This window comes from Macaca nemestrina, chromosome 12 (assembly GCF_043159975.1).
Source record: "Macaca nemestrina isolate mMacNem1 chromosome 12, mMacNem.hap1, whole genome shotgun sequence".
Classification (NCBI taxonomy): Eukaryota; Metazoa; Chordata; class Mammalia; order Primates; family Cercopithecidae; genus Macaca; species Macaca nemestrina.
Window position 1 is genome coordinate 83,867,695 of NC_092136.1, and position 21,684 is coordinate 83,889,378.

Below are 21,684 nucleotides of genomic sequence, written 5' to 3' on the forward strand. Positions count from 1 at the left end.
AGGCAATCGTTAGATGTGATCATGTTATATTTGCTCCCTTTGTTGGACCACGAATACTGACGAACAGAGAGCGTTTGAGCAAAACCTTGATGTACTTGGGTTTTAAAAATATGTGGTTAGCTTATTTTTCCTTTCAATGTTTCAATCTTGGCGCTTTCTTTACCATTCTCAGCAACTAAAATGATTTTTCCAGATATTCAAACAATTGCAATAAAAATACGTCCCAAAAATACAAGGTGAGCCTCCAATGCACAAGAAAGACCCTTTGGCAACCCGTGTCCTCTATCACTTTTTAAAAGAGCCTCATTTAATCGGGCCAGCAAACATCTCCATTAGCAATTAAGACCAACCACCGCCACCAACTATAAAGTCGGAAGGGCAATATAACTGACCTTCAGAGGAGAAATATGAGACTGCAAGACGTATCCATGGACATTTTCTATTTGAGAGAGGTTCTTTTCTGATACATGCACGAGTTCTGGGCCTCTTACTTCATGGGTTAGTCGAGGTAAGGAATGATCGTGTGGAGCGTCCTCATCTTGATATCGATACTTCTAGGAGAAAAGAAAAGAAGAAAAGAAAGGAAAAATATGTATATATCAGTGTTCGTGACGGAAATAGACTGAACTTCATATTCTAATTTCATCAATAGGACACAGTGTGCACCTACTTTTGACTTCACCAAATGGGCTTTGCTGTAGACTCTTCTGGCGGTCACCATAGACCAGATCAAATGCAAGCAAAACTGAGTTAACCACGAATATTGACCAATGCCCAGGACTTGTTTCTCTCCAACAATATACTCTCTTTGTTTGTGAGTTACAGAAAGGTGATAACAAATGAGACAGAACATTTACTTTACTTACGTAAGTGAGGAAGTAACCCTCTTGACCAGAGTAGCTAACTATGTGTTAAAAATTCTAGGTCATGGATGGAGAAGAAAAAAAAAGTGCTAGGCAAGAAGAAAATAGAATTCCGATATATCCCATTGAGAAAACTTAATTTTCTTTCAGAATTTGTGAGTGATTTAAGTTCCTTTGGAAATGAGGAAAAAATTTTGTCACCCACATTGTTTGTGTTAGACTCAAAGAGAAGACAATCTTATCTTTCTTTACTTCACTCCCTAGGAGAAGGAGTATTGATCTGGGTTAGTCAGATTCTGGGACAAAAGACCACAATTTTTAGAAGCAGAGCTAGCTTTTAAAGAATTTTAAAAATCAAGGCAAGGCATCTGCCTATATTCCGATGGCTCCCTGAGGGGACAGAGGTAAATACTTCTTTCTCTCTTATTCTGTTTTACTCTTTTCTTAACCTTCTTGCTTATACATGACTGTAACAGTAAAGATCATTGTCTGAGTCTTCCAAGCAGATATAAGGAAGTCGGCAGAGAGAAAAACAAGGTTCAGGATAAGGAACGCTTTGAGAGAGCTCAGCCCTCTTCTTGGGGTCTACCTCCATTTTCAGCCTTAGCCTGAGTCTCCATCCTATTTCTTTGTCTCTTACTAATTTGTACCCCTTTTCCCTTGGATCTGTTCCTTTAGAGTTCCATCATTCTAAGGCTGTTGTCCTACCTGGGAAAGATGAAAGAGAACTCTCTACATCTGACCCCTAATTCAGATAATGAAGTGTTAGTTTGCTGTACTTTGCCTATGTTGTTTGTGCCTAACACAGGGATATTGGGAGCAGGGTTCTAAACATTGTCATAACACCATCACAGGCTAATTGTGATGTCTAACCTCTTCCCAGTGTCCCATTGTTTTTGTCATTAATGGTTAATTTTATCATATATATATATATCATATATATATGATACATATATTTTATATATATATAAATCATATATATATATATATATAAAATTTCTTGGACATCAGCTCTCAGACTGACTCATAATATAAAAGTAACAAGAAACATTCCAGGGATGATAATTCAATCTGTTGTTCACTCTTCCTCAGAAGCAGATTATCAATACTTATACTTTCTGGGGCAGGGTGGGCTTTCTTCAATGTCCCAAGTAACATTTGTCTCAACAAAAGTAACAGTGTCATAATTGCAGTTTTCAAAGGACTCTCACATACTTGTTCCATTGCAATCATTCTTGGCCGTTTCACCCATTAGAAAACTAACACTCCAAGAAGTTAAGGTACTTGTCAAGAGTCACCTTAACTGATGGGCATCAGCGCCAAGACCCTATCCAGATCATTGCAATCTGAATCCTCTTTCAATTATCATCACTCTCCTGTACCCCCCATAAGATGAAGTCCACGTCTGAAAACCTAATTGGCAGCTTTGTAGAAAAAAATCACTGAGAATGCATGACACAATGAGGTTAGAACATTTCTGTGAAGTGCAAATACCATGCTTTTGTTTAACTAACCCTATGAATAATTTGGCAGTGTAATCTGCCTCAGAAACATGGATCAAATTGAGCATTCACTTTTGATCAGTTATGCTCATTGTGAGTGGAATAATGTCACACATATGCCCATTTTAGTTTCTCTGGCTTTCAACCCATTGACTCCCCCGTCTGCTCCCCATTTTCGATTCTCTCATAAAGGCACTATCATCTATGTTGTCATCTGAGCCAGAAAAGTAGGAGTCAATCAGACTCCATCCTGTTTTTTGCCTGCTGCTATCTGTCAATTTAATAAGTTACTGAGTCTGCCCGATTTATATCCTAAATAATAGTTGAGTCTACTTTCTCCTTATTCTTCCCACACCCCCACCAACATTGTCCACGTTCAGGATTGAATAAGCTCTCAGCTGGGCTATATAAACAACCTCTGAATTGGCTAGCATCTCTGTGGGTTGCCCCTTTCCCATGCATTCTCTACACTGATCCAGGGGACTTTCTGAATCACATGCTGATAAAGTCCTTCTTGAAATCTTCCAATGGCTCACACTGCCCACAGGACAGAATACAAGCTTTCTTACCCTGCCATAACACTACTATATAGGCTGAACCCCCATTACTTCTGAATTACTTTTTTTTTTTTTTTTTTTTTTTTTGTGAGATGGACTCCAGCTCTTGTCACCCCAGGCTGGAGTACAATGGCGTGATCTCAGCTCATTGCAACCTCTGCCTCCAGGTTCAAGAAATTCTCCTGCCTCAGCCTCCCAAGTAGCTGGGACTACAGATGGGCACCACCATGCCTGGCTACTTTTTTTAAATTTTAGTAGAGCCGGGGTTTCACCATCTTGGCCAGGCTGGTCTCGAACTCCTGACAGCAAGTGATCCGTCCACCTCAGCCTCCCAAAGTTCAAGGATTATAGGTGTGAGCCACCGCACCCGGCTCTGAATTACCTTTTTCCTCAACATTCTCACTCCAATAGTTATAAAAGAAATATAAACAAACCGTTGCTTCTCATTTTTAAGCTTCTTTTAAAATTTGTGGTAAAATACACATAAAATTTTGACCATTTTAACCATTTTTAAGTGTATGGTTCAGTAATGTTACTTATATTCACTTTGTTGTGCAATGGATCTCCAGACCTTCTTCTTTGTGTGCATGTTCCCATAACTCCCTATAGTCTCCAATTACAACTCTTATCGTGCTATATGATTGTGTATTTTCTGTGTTTTTCCATTGAACTGTGAAATCTTGTAAGGACTGGGACCACACTGGTATTGTTTATTCTCACATCTCCAGTCTTTAGTCAAATACACAACACCTATGCTCAATAAGTGTTTGTTGAATACAGTTATGAGGGACTGTTACACAAATGGATGAAATAGGTATCAGTTGCTTAAGCCACAATACTATTTTGTCTACTGGATAAAATCTTTTTCATTATAAAATGCTGTGATCTCAGGTTCAAGTATAAAGGACAATCACATCATTTGCTTGACACAATCTAAAAGGACATCAGACTATTAAGTACCATATATCTTTCTCCTCATCATTCATTTCAGTATATACTGAGAACATGAACTGAAAAGAGCAACTCTTGACCTCAAGAAGACCATAAATTACTAAGCTATACTTATGCACAGAAACGCTACCATACGTCGTGATGAACTTAGTTCTGGGGGAGCAGAAATGGGTAAGCATTTGTGGCTGGCTGTCTGTACCTTCCCAGTTTGAAACAGGATCTGGAATACCATAAAGAGGTAAAAGATATTCCAACCAAAGGCACAACATGTGTAGGGGAGACATGTGATAAGAGGGGATGATGTCTGAGGGAACAGTGAGGTCTTAAAGTGGATTGTCGCAGATGCTATTGTGTCCCCATCCAAATCCATGGAAATCTTTTTTACCCGTTGAAGGCTCATATCTGCATACTTCTCAGGAACATTACCCTTGGGTGATTGAAGCCTCCTCTCTTTGATGCCCACAGCAGTCATATTTGAACCCCAAATCGCATACCTCATGGTGAGACAAATCCTGTGGTGTGAATTACACTACAAATTATCCAGTGAGATTAGCTTAAATTTAGACTGCACTTGGACTTACATTTCTGCAGAGTTCCTTTGTGCTTCCTTTACTCCCTATTTTTTTTTTCCTTGGAACTGTCCTCCATAAATCCTGCACACATGAAATCCCATCTTAGATCTGCTTCTATGAGCTGATATAAGACTTGGATGAAGCTTGGGATGTAAGGCACAGTGTGGCAGGAGGAAGCTGGAAGGCAGATTGGTGTCCGCTGTAGACAACAGGGAGTCATCCAAGAGAACCTAGACCTAAATAATACTCTGCCCAGTGCCAACCAGACATTGCCCCATTTTATTTTTCTTTGAGTCTTCAGCCTATGACTAAGCAAGAAATGACAAGAAATGATGAGAAAGTCCCATCTTTAACTGAAACTCAAGCTTCCAAAGGAATCACCCTGATATGATATAGCAAAATTTCTCTGCTTGTATTCAAATCTTTATTTCCTTCGGCTGAACAAAAGTACTGATCTATGATACTAGGATTAATATTAACACCAACATTAATGCTAATCCTAACACTAATGTAATATTACAATCAATAATAATACCAGCTACAGTTAATGTGCCTGGAGCCATATTAAATGTTTTATATCCATCATCACCATATTAGAGATAATTGTGATTCTCTTTATCTTAGACTCAGATAATTCGGTATTTTTTCCAAGCTTACATACCTGGTAAGTCGCAAACTAGGTTTTAAATACGTGTTAATTTCACTCTAGAGAAAGAGCACTTAATCTTCTAAGTCAGTTAGGACTCAAACGTCTTTAGAGGCCAACTTTATCTTCAGGTAATAAAACTTTTAGGAAATATTCTTACACCCTGACATAAGAATAAACCCTAACATTCTGCGTAATTCTGAGTCACTTCTCATCCCAAGGCTTGTCTGGTAGGTACTAATGCCATTCTGGGCACCTTTGAGGATTTCTGTAGTGCCTACAAAATGAGGGCCATGGGCAGAAGGCCTCTATATTGCAATCTGTGCTTTCTTCTTTTTCTCTCCTCAGCTTGGTCTGTTGAAGGGGACTTCAGTAAAATAAACTTTGCCATTCTGTGAAGAAAGTCATTGGTAGCTTGATGGGGATGGCATTGAATCTATAAATTACCTTGCGCAGTATGGCCATTTTCACAATATTGATTCTTCCTATCCATGATCATGGAAGGTGGGTTAAAGTTCACTTGGAACCAAAAAAGAGCCCACATTGCCAAGACAATCCTAAGCAAAAAGAACAAAGCTGGAGGCATCATGCTACCTGACTTCAAACTATACTACAAGGCTACAGTAACCAAAACAGCATGGCACTGGTACCAAAACAGAGATATAGACCAATGGAACAGAACAGAGCCCTCAAAAATAACACCACACATCTACAACCATCTGATCTTTGACAAAGCTGACAAGAAAAGAAATGGGGAAAGGATTTCCTATTTAATAAATGGTGCTGGGAAAATTGGCTAGCCATATGTAGAAAGCTGAAACTGGATTCCTTCCTTACACCTTATACAAAAATTAATTCAAGATGGATTAAAGACTTAAATGTTAGACCTAAAACCATAAAATCCCTAGAAGAAAACCTAGACAATACCATTCAGGACATAGGCATGGGCAAGGACTTCATGACTAAAACACCAAAAGCAGTGACAACAAAAGCCAAAACTGACAAATGGGATCTAATTAAACTAAAGAGCTTCAGCACAGCAAAAGAAACTACCATCAGAGTGAACAGGCAACCCTAGAGAATGGGAGAAAAATTTTGCAATCTACTCATCTGACAAAGGGCTAATATCCAGAATCTACGAAGAACTTAAACAAATTTACAAGGAAAAATCAAATAACTCATCAAAAAGTGGGCAAAGGATATGAACAGACACTTCTCAAAAGAAGACATTTATGCAACCAACAGACACATGAAGAAATGCTCATCATCACTGGCCATCAGAGAAATGCAAATCAAAACCACAATGAGATACCATCATACACCAGTTAGAATGGTGATCATAATAAAGTCAGGAAACAACAGGTGCTGGAGAGGATGTGGAGAAATAGGAACACTTTTACACTGTTGGTGGGACTGTAAACTAGTTCAATCATTGTGGAAAACAGTGTGGCGACTCCTCAAGGATCTAGAACTAGAAATACCATTTGACCCAGCCATCCCATTACTGGGTATATACCCGAAGGATTATAAATCATGCTGCTGTAAAGACACATGCACACGTATGTTTATTGAGGCACTATTCACAATAGCAAAGACTTGGAACCAACCCAAATGTCCATCAATGATAGACTGGATTAAGAAAATGTGGTACATACACACCATGGAATACTATGTAGCCATGAAAAAAGGATGAGTTTATGTCCTTTGTAGGGACGTGGATGCAGCTGGAAACCATCATTCTGAGCAAACTGTCGCAAGGACAGAAAACCAAACACCGCATGTTCTTACTCATAGGTGGGAATTGAACAATGAGAAAACTTGGACACAGGGTGGGGAACACCACACACTGGGGCCTGTCGTGGGGTAGGGGGATGGGGGAGCGATAGCATTAGGAGACATACCTAATGTAAATGACGAGTTAATGAGTGCAGCACACCAGCATGGCACATGTATACATTGTAACAAACCTGCATGTTGTGCACATGTACCCTAGAACTTAAAGTATAATAATAATAATAAAAGAAACTTTATAAACAGATTATATTTCCTGTTTCAGCTGTAAGGGGAGTAGAGGCAGGATAAGTGCTCAAGACAGGGATGCCTGGTATACTACTTATGTCTCCCTATGTTAGTTCATTTTGCCTCTCACTTCTGGAATTCTATCCTCGTCCCCCTTCTGAAGCTTGACCCTGTCCCCAACTCCAGATTCCTTCATCAAGCAAACTTTTTTAGGTTCTTGATTATCAGATTTAGTGTTGCCTCCTCAGAAGCATTCTCTGACTTCAAAGGTTGGAAATCTATGTCTCCTCCTTTATGTTCCCATAGTGTTCTGCACAGGATTTTGTCAAAGAGTAAGAACTTTATACTGTAATGACCTGTCCATGTGCCTATCTCCCCTACTAGCCCACAAATGCCTCAAGAGCAGAGGTAGAGTCATGTTCATCTCTGAATCTCCAATGTCTACCCGACAAATGACACATAGAAAGAGACCTTTAAGTGTAAGTTTAACTGCATTAAACTGTAATTATCTGAGCAATAACGTGATCTGCATAATCAGAAAGCCCTCCCAGCTGAGCTTGCATGCCATCATACTCATACTCTTTTTCTACCACAGTCCCCCCTACACAGATAGAAAAAGGCTAAGGAAGTCTGACCAGGCTCTGCTCAGTACATTCTGCTGATGGTTGTGTGAGTCAGAACAAACCATACTGAGTTTCCCAGAATTTAAACACAGAATCCTACACGTGCCTGATCTGTCACTGGAGGTTCTCTGGTGCAATTTGGAAGATGGCATTTTGCTGGCACAGTGCATGATAACTGATCCAGAAATTGGAAATCTTTCAAGGTCTCATAAATAAAAATCTGAGTTTATCTCTGTTGCTGCAAAAAAAGTGCTCTACTTCCCCCTTGTAGCAGGAATTGGCACTGTACTGATGAGAGAGAGGGGGTGGGGGGGCAGGGGGCAGGGGGCAGGAAACAAATCAAAAGCTGGAGAGCCAGAACATGTTTGTGTGCACATGAATAGATGGCATATTATCACACCTAATAGTGAATACTATCCATGAACGCTTTGCTAAGAATGTCACAGAAATTATCCCACTTAAGGCTGATAGTAGCATTATGAAGCAGGTATAAAATTAAGTAATAATTACAGTTCCTTACACAAAGTCTGACGTTAAAACTTGTTAGTTTCACTGCCTCTGTTAACTACACTGACAAACCATGTTCTCTGCATCAAGTTTTATCTGTCCCTCTGTAATCCAAGTTCCTTGAAAGTAAGAACCCTGACATGTATCTTTGTATCCTGCAGAGTGGTCAGGCTAGAATGCTACACAGTGTGTGTCCAATAGGCCTATATTGACTTAATGAGTGCTGTTTCTGGAAGAAAGCCTCTTAACTTAAAAAACATGCTTTGGCTGAAAGGAAGCACATATTCTAGAAGCATGAAGTCAGTAATAATAATAATAATAATAATAGCAATAATAATAGCAAGAATTTCAAAGGGATCCCTAACGAAGAGGTGAGTGAATCTCAGAAAAGATAGAAAACCAAAGGGACAAAGAAAACGAGCTCAAAAATAAACCACGTGAAAACAAAGGGTTTTCATTTCATCTCAAGGCTGTAGAAATTTAAGTTCCGTAATTGAGTATTCCCATATAGGCCCTGTCAGCCACCTTCCTATTTTGAGGACACTGATTTGTTTAAACACTTTGATATTTACTTTTATGGATTTCCTTTAATAAGATTTCTGCAGTCTGTAGCCAGCAGATCCTTTTTTCCAGCTTCTTCCTTCCTCCATGATGCCTTAGCCTATTTCCTTTGTCTTATCACTTTTATACACCTACTGTGTCCTCACTCCTACTCACTGCCTTCCTCTCTGGAGGGAAAACATGGGTAAAAAAAGAAAATAAGAGAAGATAAAAGAATGTTCAGTGCAATGATCAGATCAGTATTTATATCCATTTCTTTAATTTGAAATGAATTCTCTGAATGATATCTTGACTGGAGCACAGTTTTATTTCTCCTGTCCATTCTTTATGTTATTCCAATCCATTCTTTCAGAATGGCTACATATAGGTTGCAAATCTGGGGGTGGAGGTAGGTAGTTTCAGATAGGAGAAAAATGGGAGGAGGAAAGGCAAGAGAGACTGTACATAATTTTCACCTTCACTTCCTCAAGGTGACCTCCCGACTTCCTAGATTAGGAAGTTCTCTCCCCACCTCTGCACACTGCACACTGCTCCCTACTTCATAGGCTTTCAGGGCACCCTGCCCTTATTCTTCGTAAAGCTTGGCATGTTTTTATTTTACATTTATTTCTGTGATGATTTGCTGGATGTTTGTCTCCTCCATTGAATTAACCGTCCCCGCCCCCCTCCCCATGGGGTCAAAGGCCCCGCCTATTTGGTTTACTGCTGACCTTTAGTGCCTGCCACATAGTAGGTACTTGATAAATGTTTGTTGAATAAGTAAGTACTTTGCAGCCGGATCTATCTTCAAAATAATCACCCTTTTAAAAAATGACCCATATTCAGCAATATGGTTTGCCCAAAGAACCTTTGAAAGAGGGATTTTTCCAGAGTTTAGAGCAGGATATAAGTAACAGCACTGATGTGAGAAATGAAAAGGTCTCCCAGGTGCTCCATTTTAATTTTTTTAAACAAAACTCACAAGTGAAAGGAAATACTTTCCTGCTTTTATTTCCACAAAGAACAGGACAAGCCAGGATGTTAATTAAATTACAAATCAGCTGTCTGCTTGCAGCTGACAGAGCTTTGTGTGCTTCCAAGCAACGTCAGATATTTTAAACTGTGTAATTACCTACTATGGACGAGCTGCCAGGAAGGATGCTTCATGAATATTTAATGAATCTTAAGATCCTTTTTAAGGAAATGATGATTTAAATAACTATGGGAGAACTTACTCTAGCTCAGTGCTAACCTCCATCTGTTAACTGAAGATACTGGAAATGTAGCCTGGTAGAAATGCAGTTTCTCCCCTAAAAGGAGCTAGGCCCAGGATCTAGGGAAGGCTAGGCTCACACAGGAGAGGTAACTATAGAATTAAACACACCTCAAGCTCTCTAAGTCAGAATGGAACCACAGACCTATAATCTGGGAAAGTAATGAGTATGGAATTGCAAAGTGAAATTTTGTAAGATGCCACACATTAAGGATGCTCCTTATAATTTACAAAGCACTTTCAGCAACACTGTCTCAATTAATTCTCTCAAGAATTGGATAGATTAAAAAGGTATCATCATTCTGATTTCCAAATGAGAAAACAGAGGATCAGAGAGTTTCTAAAGTGCTAAATAAATAGTAAAGTTGTGTTTCAAACCAACATACTCCTCTGATTCCAAGAGGCAGCCTCATATAGTGGAACGTGCACGAATTCTGGCATTAGAAACATGATTTCAAGTATTGATTATACTACTTGCTATCTGGGAGACATCTGTCCGGTTGTTGGATACATCTGAGCTTTGGTTGACTGAAGTTATAAACCAGGAATTACAGTATATATCTCATAGAATCATGAAGATTGAATGAGATGCCGTACTCCTGGCACACAATTGCTGCTTGGCAAATGTAATGCTCCTCTTTGCTTGGAGTCTCAAGACCTTTGCACACTGTAGATTTGTCATAACAACAACAGCAGCAGCAAGAAAAAAAGTGGTCACTAAAAGTGAATTTTTCACATGGCAAAAAACTCTTTGGTGGAATGCTCCTCACTTTCCACAGAACAGAAACAAAAATGACCTGTTATACAATTAGTCACAAATACAGTCCTTGATTTTTTTGTCCATACACGAGTATTGTGTAAAACATGTTTTCTTTGTAGCAGCTAGGTGCTGCCACCACTGTATATGGCTGAGTTCACAAATCTGTTGTAACTTGTAGCTTTGCTGTCACTTCTCTGTCTCATCTAAGCTTTGTTTCTTTGCAGTAATTAAAATTTTTTGCCACTGCCATAGCTAATGCTGCTACTGGAACCACTAGAGCCTCCTTGGTTTCATGGTTTGGCAAAGGATTGGCCTTCATCACCATAGGGGTTGGAGCTTCTGCCTCCTAAGCTTTCTCTCCTCATGGGTCCAAAATTTGAAGACTGATTGTTGTAACTGCAAAAATCACTGTAGCTTCCTTCACCTTAAAAATGCTTCCATCATTTACAAATCCATTACAGCCATCCCACTACCACCATATCCACAACCACCACGGCTGCCACCAAAGCTACCATGACCACTGAAGTTTACTCCACAATCATAGTTCATGCCAAAACCACCTCTATAACCACGACCAAAGTGTCCAGAACTACTTTGGCTTCTTTGGCTCAATGAAGTACTGGCCTCTCTTGCTTTGACAGGGATGAAGTTTCTGAACACTTTTTGAAGTTTTCTAACTTCACAGTTGTGGCCATTCACAGTATGGCCATTTACAATATGGTATTTCAATCTTATTTATAGAGTCATGGTCCTTAAGGGTTACAAAGGCAAAATCCCTTTGCTTGCCACTGCCTCAGTCATTCATGATTTCGGTCACTTCAATTTTCCCACATTGTTCAAAGTAATGTCTTAGGTGATTTTTATTTATTTATTTATTTATTTTTGAGAAGGAGTCTTGCTCTGTAGCCCAGGCTGAAATACAGTGGTGCAATCTCTGCTCACTGCAACCTCTGCCTCCTGAGTTCAAGTGATCCTTCCACCTCAGCCTCCTGAGTAGATGGGATTACAGGCATCCACCACCAAGCCCAGCTAATTTTCTTATTTTTAGTAGAGATGGGGTTTCGCCATGTTGGTCAGGCTGGTCTTGAACTTCTGATCTCAAGTGATCCATCCGCCTCGGCCTCCAAAGTGCTGGGATTGTGGGAGTGAGCCACTGTGCCTGGCTCTTAGGTGATGTTCTTCAGTGTCTTCTTTAGTGTCACTCATAGGGTTTGGATCTGTGTTCCCACCCAAATCTCAAGTTGAAATGTAGTCCCCAGTGCTAGAGGTGGGGCCTGGTGGGAGGTGATTGCATCATGGGGGTGGTTTTTAATGGTTTAGCATCATCTCCCTGGTGCTGTCTCATGACAGAGTTCTCACAAGATCTGATTGTTTGAAAGTGCGAAGCACTTCCCCGGCCCTCTCTCTTCTTCCTGCTCTGGCCATGTAAGACAAGTCTGCTTCCCCTTCGCCTTCTGCCATGATTGAAAGTTTCCTGAGGCCTCCCCAGAAGTCCAACAGAGGCCAGCATCATGCTTCTGGCACAGCCTGCAAGAACCATGAGCCAATTAAACCTCTTTTCCTTATAAATTACCCAGTCTCAGGTATTTCTTGATAGCAGTGCAAGAATGGACTGATACAGCCATCAACAAATATCTTTTTCACAGTTAAGTAGGCAACTAGTCTTTGAGACTCTCCTCTTAAGACAACCGTCTTTGTTCCACGACTCTGTCATCCACCTTATGTAGCCTTGCATTTAGGGCTGCATCCACCTCCTCCACAGTGGCGTACGTGACAAACCCAAAGGCCCTGGAGTGCTTAGTGTTTGGATCTCTCATTACCACACAGTCCATGAGTGCTCCCCATTTGCTCACAATGGCTCCTCAGACCTCAACCCTCCAATGAAGACCTTCCTCAGTTATTCAGGCTCTTTCAGAGACTCTGACTTAGACATGATTGTAGTAGGAAGACAGACTCTTTAGTGATGCTTCCTCTGTGGCATCCTGAGGCCAAAAGGAGTAAGGTGACAAATGCATCTCAGTAGAGGTTCTAACTTTCTAGAACCTCAGTTTCAGAATAGTGCCTAAAAGCGCAGATTCTGGAGAGACTGCCTGCATCAATTCCTACTTTGATCACCACATGACCTTGGTCAATTTATTAAACCCTCTGACACATGATATTCTTATCTGCAAAATTGGAATAGTAACTACCTCACAAAATTTTTTAGAAAGCCAAGTGAGATGATGCATGGAAGGCACTTAGAAGAGTGAGTGTCTGTAATCTATTAAGTAGTCACTTAGTATAAGTTATGATTGTTTTGCTGGAACATTACATATGTTATTTGATTATAAAAAAATTGGAGGAATAGAAAAAACTGAAGGAAAAATATTTGCCTTTTACTGTTTCGAATTTTTCAAAGTCTCTACCTGCAACTTTTCCCATTACTCCATAACACATAGACAGTGCATCGAATCTCACAGCCCTCTTGGTCTCACAAAGTACACTTTAGTCTTTCTTTATGCCATCTTAAATGTGTGAAAACCTTGTCTTTGCACTTTTTCATTCAACAAGAATTTACTGAGTACCAATTCTATGGCAGGCATTGTACCATGTACTAGAGATATAACAGTGAATAAGGAAGACACAGCTCATCCTTGCCCTTTGCTCTTTGATGTCTTCTCTACCTCTCATAACTTTCCCAACTGTTTTTCACACACTACTCAACCTTCAAAACTTAGTTGATAAATGATATTTTCCCAGATGCTTTCCCCAGACACCCAAATTTGGCTAAGCAGTCTTCTTCTGTGCTCCCATGTCTGACTCCCTGAGAACTCCTCTTTCTCTCAAAGCATATATATCTCTGCCATCCTCATTGGAATGGGAAGAGTTCACAATTCATTATTGTGCCAGTGGCAAATATTCTGCCTGAGACCCAGTAGGTGCTTCATAAATGTTACTAAATGAAACTACCCCGGTAGAGATGTAAGCTCCTTAGACTCCTGTGTACTCCACCATGACTAGCACATCCTAGAAGTAGGACATACTCAAGAAACCTGGTGCTATTCTGTAGGAGAGCTGGTTATTGAACAGTACCCTGTAAGATTTTCAACAATAAAATAAAAAATTGGTTTATGCTGTATAGCATAGGTAATAAAGTGAGTTCCTTTGAAAGTTTTCATTTAGCAGGGAGAATTGTTCCAGCTTTGGGTATGACATACCTGACAAAGAGTATTAGCTGGTGGCTTCCTGGAGTAAAAGAGTTAACAGAAAGAAAAATGGTAACATGCAGAGAAGCACTGAGTTCCCTTCTTCCTTCTCCTCTGCCAGCACTGAGTCAGAGCAGCTACAGAAGCATAACACACAAATGAGACCATACTAAGTGTTCTTACACGAGCCCATCTAAACCCCAGGTCAGCAGTTGGACTCATATTAGATTGTACCAACCTCAAATAAGTCCAATGAAATAGATTAAAGTGTATGCAAGGCAGGGAAGAGATCTGAAAGAATATAATAATATGTTGACCATGGTTATTTCTGGTGATTATTAATTTCATTTTTTGGAGCTACATATATTTCTTTGAGGAATAAAAAGAATTAGAATATGTAAAACATGATCAAGTATTTGCTTTGTTGTAGTGGAGAAGGTTCACTGTGCTGTAAGTTTTGTGGTAAGGAAAAATTCTCTAGTCCTGGAAAGGGTTTGTCTATGTTCAGTTGAGTTAATTTTGAGAACTGGCTGAAGGATGCAAGGGAAGGGGTTTCCAGCTGACAAATGAAAGAGGGAGGAGCCGGGAATAAATTTGCTGGGGAGGACCAGGCTTTAAGTCAAATTGCTTTGGTACCAAGAAATCAAAGCAATGATTTGGGGGCAAACTCGACAGTAGTTCATCCTTTTGAAGCAAAACTTCAAACATGGTCTGAGTAATTTTCCAGGGATAACTGCCACTGGATTCAATTGAACACTGTACGATCTTGTGGGCAGTCCCTGTCTGACTCAATCCACCAGCTGTGCAACTGCTACAGCATCTGTGAATGAGAATCATTCACTACCAAAAGCTAGAAACATGTTTTGCTCAGTGTGTCTGGTGTTCATAAAAGAGGAAATGTTCATTTCAGCAAAATCCTTCTTCAAGTGATGCAAATTCCCTGTGGCTCAGTTCCTGGGTATAAATCCTGTTCCTGTACTAACCAGCAATGCGACTTTAGGGAAGTATGAAGGCTCCCTGAAACTCAGACTCCTCATTTATAAAATTGGACTAATAACGTATGACAGTGTCACTATAGGAAATTCATGAGATAATATGCATAAACGCTTTGGGCCAGGACCTATCTCCTAGTAGGTGCTTAAGAAATATAAGATTCTTCCTATTTCTCTTTTTTTGTTTGTTTGTTTTTGAGACAGAGTCTCACTCTATCACCCAGGGTGGAGTGCACTGGCATGATCTTGGCTCACTGCAACCTCCGCCTCCTGGGCTCAAGTGATTCTCCCACCTCAGCCTCCTAAGTATATGGGATTACAGGCTTGCGCCACCACGTCTGGCTAATTTTTTTGTATTTTTAGTGGAGACAGTGTTTCTCCATGTTGGTCAGGCTGGTCTCGAACTTGTGGCCTCAAATGATCTACCTGCTTCAAATTCCCAAAGTGTTGGGATTACAGGCATGAGCCATCACACCCAACCTTCCTATTTCTCTACCAGTGTCATGTAGTCATCTTTCCAAGTATTGTAAAAAGAGTCTACATACACACCCACACACACACACACACACACACACACACACACACGTGCATGTATATGCTCAATTCAGCCTTATCAGCATTACAGGGAGCAGGGTCCACCATGGTACTACAAGAATTGTAGCATCCCTACAGAACAGCACAAACATTCTGAAGGAGGTAAAATGAGCTGCTAAGGCCTTGCTGCCACTTCTCTAGATCCAATGCCTTTTCTGTATGTGAGGCCATCTTACCCATTCTACTCAGGCCTCTAGCTAGACCAACACTCCTACTCTTGATCTCTTCTTCCTATGATGATCATTTCTGTCCAGCAAGCAGAGAAAAAAATGCCTCAGACACAGGTGCTGACATTGCCTTCACTGCTCATTCAAGCTACTCTTCCTAATCGTGTGAGTTTTTGGACTTCAGAACCTGACTGTGAAATTGGCACTTGCCTAGCCCTCCCATTATATTTGACTTCCAAGGATGAGATCACTAACCCACTGGAACCTAGAATATCTCCTGGATGATCTCCAGAAGACTTTGTTCCTGGTCCTGGGACTTCCTGGGTGGTCTGTTGGCATGTACGTCCTCTGTGACACTATAGAGACTAAAATTCCTTCCTAGTAGGAAGCACCATTATTCATTCATACAAAAGAATGTTTATCTAGCATGTTATATGCTAATCACTAAATTTTAAGTGCTACATATAATATAGTAGTTTAAAAAAGCAAAAATGTATGACTCTGTAGACATTAAATTGTAGTTGCATTAGGTTATCTAGCTCTTTGTGCTCCCTTTTTCCTCAACATGCTTCCTGTACCAAGAAGCAGTTATGAACAGCTGTCCTTTCAGTGGTCCAGGTGGGCAACCACTATGAATTGTCTCTGGTGGTGGTGCAAATGGGCTTGATCTATCCAGCTGCCTTTGTTTCAGAGCACCTCATAATGAGCTGGTGTCAATGGCATTGGAACATGGCACAGTTGAAAAATAAGGCAGAAAGTGTGGCCCTGTTACTAGTGGGTTCCAATCAAAGAGGTTTATTTCACAATCAGACACCGTAATAAAAATATTAATGTTTCATCAAATAAGGTTGCTTTATAATCCATGCTTGCTTATGGTGGTTTAAATATTCTCCAAATAAGATAGTACATAATAAAATGCCTTTTCAAAATAATAAAAGCGTATTTATACTTGATCTAGATGCTTAATATGCAACTGAATGTGCAATTGTAGAATGTTGTTTTGTGCTTATTACACTCTTAAGATGTAAGCCCCAAATCAAGAAAACCCAGAAAGATTTCTAATTTTCTTGTCCTGCTGCGCTGCCGGGAACTGACAGTGTCATCTTTCAGATTATTGCCTATGATATGACGTGCATATGTATTAATGTTTTAGAAGCATTGATTTATTTAATCCTTATAACAAACTTATAGAGTAGTTACTGTTTTATTTCCCTCATTTAACAGATGAGAAAATACAGGGAGAGAGAAATTAAATAAGTAACTTGTTCACACAACCAGTGGATGGAATGAGATTTATACCTCATTATCCTTGTAATCCCACCTTTAATTCACACACTATATTGTCTCTCAGGTATTGTGCGTTTCTTACTCTCTGAATCAGATGTTTCTTCTGAGTAAGGTAAACACTTTGGTCCTTTGGTTTAAAAACTAAGGTCTGTAGACTTCCCTTTATCCTTGCTGGGCCATAGAATGCCATTGGGAGAAAGTATAAATAGAAATAACCTAGTTAATGATACTGCCATTTCCCTGGTCACCCAAATACAAAATTACACAGATGAAGATGATCCTTCAGAATCTTTCCCCTCTCATGTCTTCCAGAGTGGGGTCCATCTAACTAAATTGGCAGAACATGACTCCTAATATCAGAGTGAAGGTCAGGATTGTTTAAGTTAGAGTGAGAGCTCCCTGATGAAAGCAGTGATACTACAGCTGTAGGTATCTCAGTAGACCCCCGGCCCATAGAAGAGGTTTAGTACATTTTACCAAGTGAATGGCTCTAATACAAGTTTAACAGACTCTAAATCAGCAGACATATTTGTTGTTTTTATTTGTTTATCTCAATTGTTCATTCCCCCATCACACTCTAGTTTCTTCTCCCTAGAATATTCCACTTGCCTTCTACTCCTCTTTCCAAACATACCTCTTGCCTCTTTCTACCCCAAAACACCAACTTTCCTTTCTCCACCTCTTCATCTTTTCCCATCCCATTCCCCAAAATCTAGAATTTCACCAGTCCAAATTATTTGCAACTCAGAGTAAGAGGAATGGATCACCTCCAAGATTTTGCACTTGTTGCCTTCCAGATGCCTTTTGTCATGTCTTTAACATCAAAGTTCAGTTAAGGTGACAATCTTTCCAGGAGTCTCCATAATTTATTCATTTCCTCCAACAGTCATCTATACCTCACCCCCAGACTGAGGTCAGGAATCATAGCTACCTATGGACCCATAGGACATTTACTTAATCTATCATTTTTGTCTGTTTATTTGATTGTTTACTTTTTATACACTCTAAGATATTTGAATGCAAAGATTGAATCTTGTTTACGGCTGTAGCACCTGTGCGAGGTATTCAATGGGTCCTAATAAATGTTTGTTAAGTGAATAATAACCACCTAGCAACTTGTTTCCTTATCTATATACTCTCAAACAACCAATTCTTTTAACTAATCACCCTCAGATATATCTTCCTTAAACACAAGTTTGGCTATATCACTCACCCCTTTAAAACCCTTTGCTCCTGCTCCAGAATAAAACACAGGCCCTTTGATGGGAAATTCACAACATTCTCAATCTCTTGCTAAAGTACTATCTCTTACTACTTTTTTACACTAATTGACATCCCTTTCAAACTAGCTCAGCAGCTCTTTTCTGGAGCCATCTCATCTTTCTAATCTTTTCTCACCTTCCTGTCTCATGCTTTTCCTTCTGTCTTGAAACAATGCTTCCCAAATCACAGGTGGGAAATATCTTGCTCTTTTTAAGATTCTTTTCATATGTCACATTTTCCACAGTCTTTCCTAATCTTATTCCCCCCTCAAAATGTGGTTCACCTTTGTCACTCTGTATTGTTCTTACAATAAAATTATCCATTGAGTTTGTAATCTTTTTATTCATCCCTCCTTTCACTGAGCACTTAAAATGAGTCACTGATGCACTGTAATAGACACTGGCAATATTTAGAGAAAACACAATGACCAGTGAGCTCTGTTTTCAGTAGATAAGACTGGCAAATATTATCAATCTGAAATGTCATAGTTAAGACATATGCGGATTTCAGAGACACTAATATTAAAAAGTGCATCTTAGAATCAATGCAATATCGTATTAAAACATAGTATTCACATGCTCCCCAAAGGTCATTTAACCTAGCTTTGGCAATATAAAGGAGCAGTTTCCTGGAGAATAAGATATCGCAGTCTACTCTTAAAGAATGGAAAGGTATGAATCCAAGAGACAGCAACAATACTGTCAAAGGAACAGCAGACTAGAACTCACAGAGGAGGGACGATAAAGGTTAACTTCCTCTCTTGAGATGTTAGGATGCTCGAAGGCAGTTTCTTACATTTCTTTCCTTGAGAAGGTTGGTACAGTCTTAAACAGTTGTGTTAGATTAAAATTAAAATGTATGGTGGACCATTTACATGCTACAATATAGATATGTTAGATAATTTCTCCTTAAAATGGGCAATATGAAACTAAGGTTTCAGGAAACCTTGAAGAATGAGTGCTTGGGAGGAATATTCAATTAAAATTTGAAATATAAATGATAAAGTATCATCCACGAGGAATAGATTTGAATGACTGCAGTGTCATAAAGCTTAGACTTTCATTTCTAGAGACTTGGCCAGGCTGATAGAGAACAGTTAGTGCACATTCTCTATTCATCACAGAAAGTCCAATTCTAAATTGAATTCAATTCAAATTCTCTAAAACCTATGAGCAATGTCTATTCTCTGCTTGGGCATATCTTGGCCCATTCAGTTCATGGCTTCATTTGTAGTTCTGTATGTTTTATTTTCTTCTTCATTCTTGTATCTATTCATCCTTGTATCTAAACCATTGGTTTTATCTGGATATGCAAAATTAACAGTCACAGTGAAGTTTCCCAAATGGGGCCATTTTTAACCCTAAAAATCATTACTCTTTACTTAATGTGGATAGGGCTTGCTCAACCTTGAGGGCAGAACAACTACCAGTTTTATTAGGTGCACTAGCCGCAGGGATTCAATAGTGAACAAGCAAGATAGACAATATTATTTCTCTTGTGGAGCTTTCCTTCTAGTGGTGGTGACTAACATAATTTAAAAATAAAGGAAATGGGCCGGGTGCGGTGGCTCATGCCTATAATCCCAGCACTTTGAAAGGCCGAGGTGGGCGGATCACCTGAGGTCGGGAATTCAAGACCAGCCTGACCAACATGGAGAAACCCCATCTCTACTAAATATACAAAATTAGACAGGCACGGTGGCGCATGCCTGTAATCTCAGCTACTTGGGAGGCTGAGGCAGGAGAATCACTTGAACCCAGGAGGGGGAGGTTGTGGTGAGCTTGGATTGAGTCATTACACTCTAGCCTGGGCAACAAGAGTGAAATTCTATCTCAATAATAAGAGTAATAATGAAGGAAATAATGTCAAGGAAATAAGATGCTCCAAGAGAGCACAAGAAGAAACCATATTCATTCAAGAATGCCAGGGACGCTTTCTGAAACAATGACATAGTAACTGAAGTCAGAGGAATGAGCATATTTCCCATGTGAAGAGTTGGGTAAGCTGCCTTTCAAATGAAAGGAAGAACAACCATGAGAATCTTTGTATTCGAAAAGAGTATGGTAGGTTCAAGGAATTGACATAGCTTTCTGAAGAGGGGTGAGTGAAGCAAACATGAGGCAGGAGAGGTAACCCAGGGCCTTCTTAGCCTTGGGAAGGATTTAGGTCCCCATCCTGAGAAAAATGAGAAGTCAACAAAGAATTTAAGCAGGAAAGTGATATGATTTGATTTATATTTTCAAAAGCTCACTCCTGAACTCTTAGTGAGATTGTAAGAGGATGTAACTGAAATAAAAAGCAGTATGGAATTTCTTCAAAAATATAAAAATAGAACTACCATATTATCTAGCAAATCCACTTCTGGGTATATATCCCAAACAATTGAAAACAAGGTCTTGAAAAGATATTTACACACCCATGTTCATAGTACTACTATTCATGATAGCTAAGAGGTGGAAGCAATCCAAATGTTTGTTGATGAATAAATGAATGAACAAAATGTGGTTAAAAACATCTATATACACACACACTATATACACACATATATACACACTTGTGTGTGTGTATATATGTGTATATATACACATATACATATACACACAGGCACATACACACACAATAAAATGTTATTCAGCCTTAAAAAAGAAAGGACATTTTGTCACAAGCTACAATATGGACAGATCTGAAGGACATTATGCTAAGTGAAATAGATTGGTAACAAAAAGACAAATGCTGTATGATTCCATTTATATGAAGTGCCTACAGTGGTGATATTCATAGAAACAGAAAGTGAAATGGTAGTTATCAGGGATTAGAGAGAGGGAGAAATAGGGAGTTGTTTAAAGGATAAAAAGTTTCAGATTTACAAGAGGAAGAAGTTCTGGGGATCTGTCATACAACAAAGTGAATACAATTAACACTACTGAACTGTACACTTTAAAACAGCTAACACAGAGTAAAATTTTATGGATTTTTTACTACAATTTTTTAAAAAGCTTACTCTAGCTGCCAAAGGAGAATGCATTCAAAGGGAGAGGGCAAAAGTTGGGGAGACCAGTTGGGAGGCATTTAGAGTACCTGTGCTGGTGCCTGAGACAGGCAAGTGGCAGAGTCTGCAGGCCAATCAGCTCGGTCCCTGCCCACCTGCATTTCCTACAGTAGGAAGCATCTAAGGGTCATAAACTCCAAGTTTTCTTTTGCCCACCCACACAACATTCTAAATGTCCCTGTGTTTTATTCTTTCAACCCTCTTTTCTCAGAGGAGATAAGAAGTAACAAAAAATGAATTTTATAACACTTGGTGACTAAGTTCACTCCCACCTGGGCCCATCTTTTGCCTGATAGGAGACAGGACATGGTCAGTAGCAGGTGGACTTTAAGCA

General features: G+C 39.5%; 1 protein-coding gene across 25 annotated transcripts in view; it reads right to left on the minus strand.

Moving 5' to 3' along the window:
* Positions 1-21,684, minus strand: part of LOC105468849 (discs large MAGUK scaffold protein 2) — a 2,241,192-nt gene that overhangs the window by 1,094,109 nt on the left and 1,125,399 nt on the right. For 19 of the 25 annotated variants that reach the window (XM_024788717.2, XM_011719263.2, XM_011719258.3 and 16 more), the window contains one exon: positions 393-554. In XM_024788717.2, coding sequence (XP_024644485.1) covers positions 393-554 — 162 coding nt within the window. Of the gene's footprint in view, positions 1-392; positions 555-670; positions 737-21,684 lie in introns of those variants that run through there. The other 6 variants (XM_024788726.2, XM_024788713.2, XM_071075914.1 and 3 more) reach the window with 2 other exon arrangements.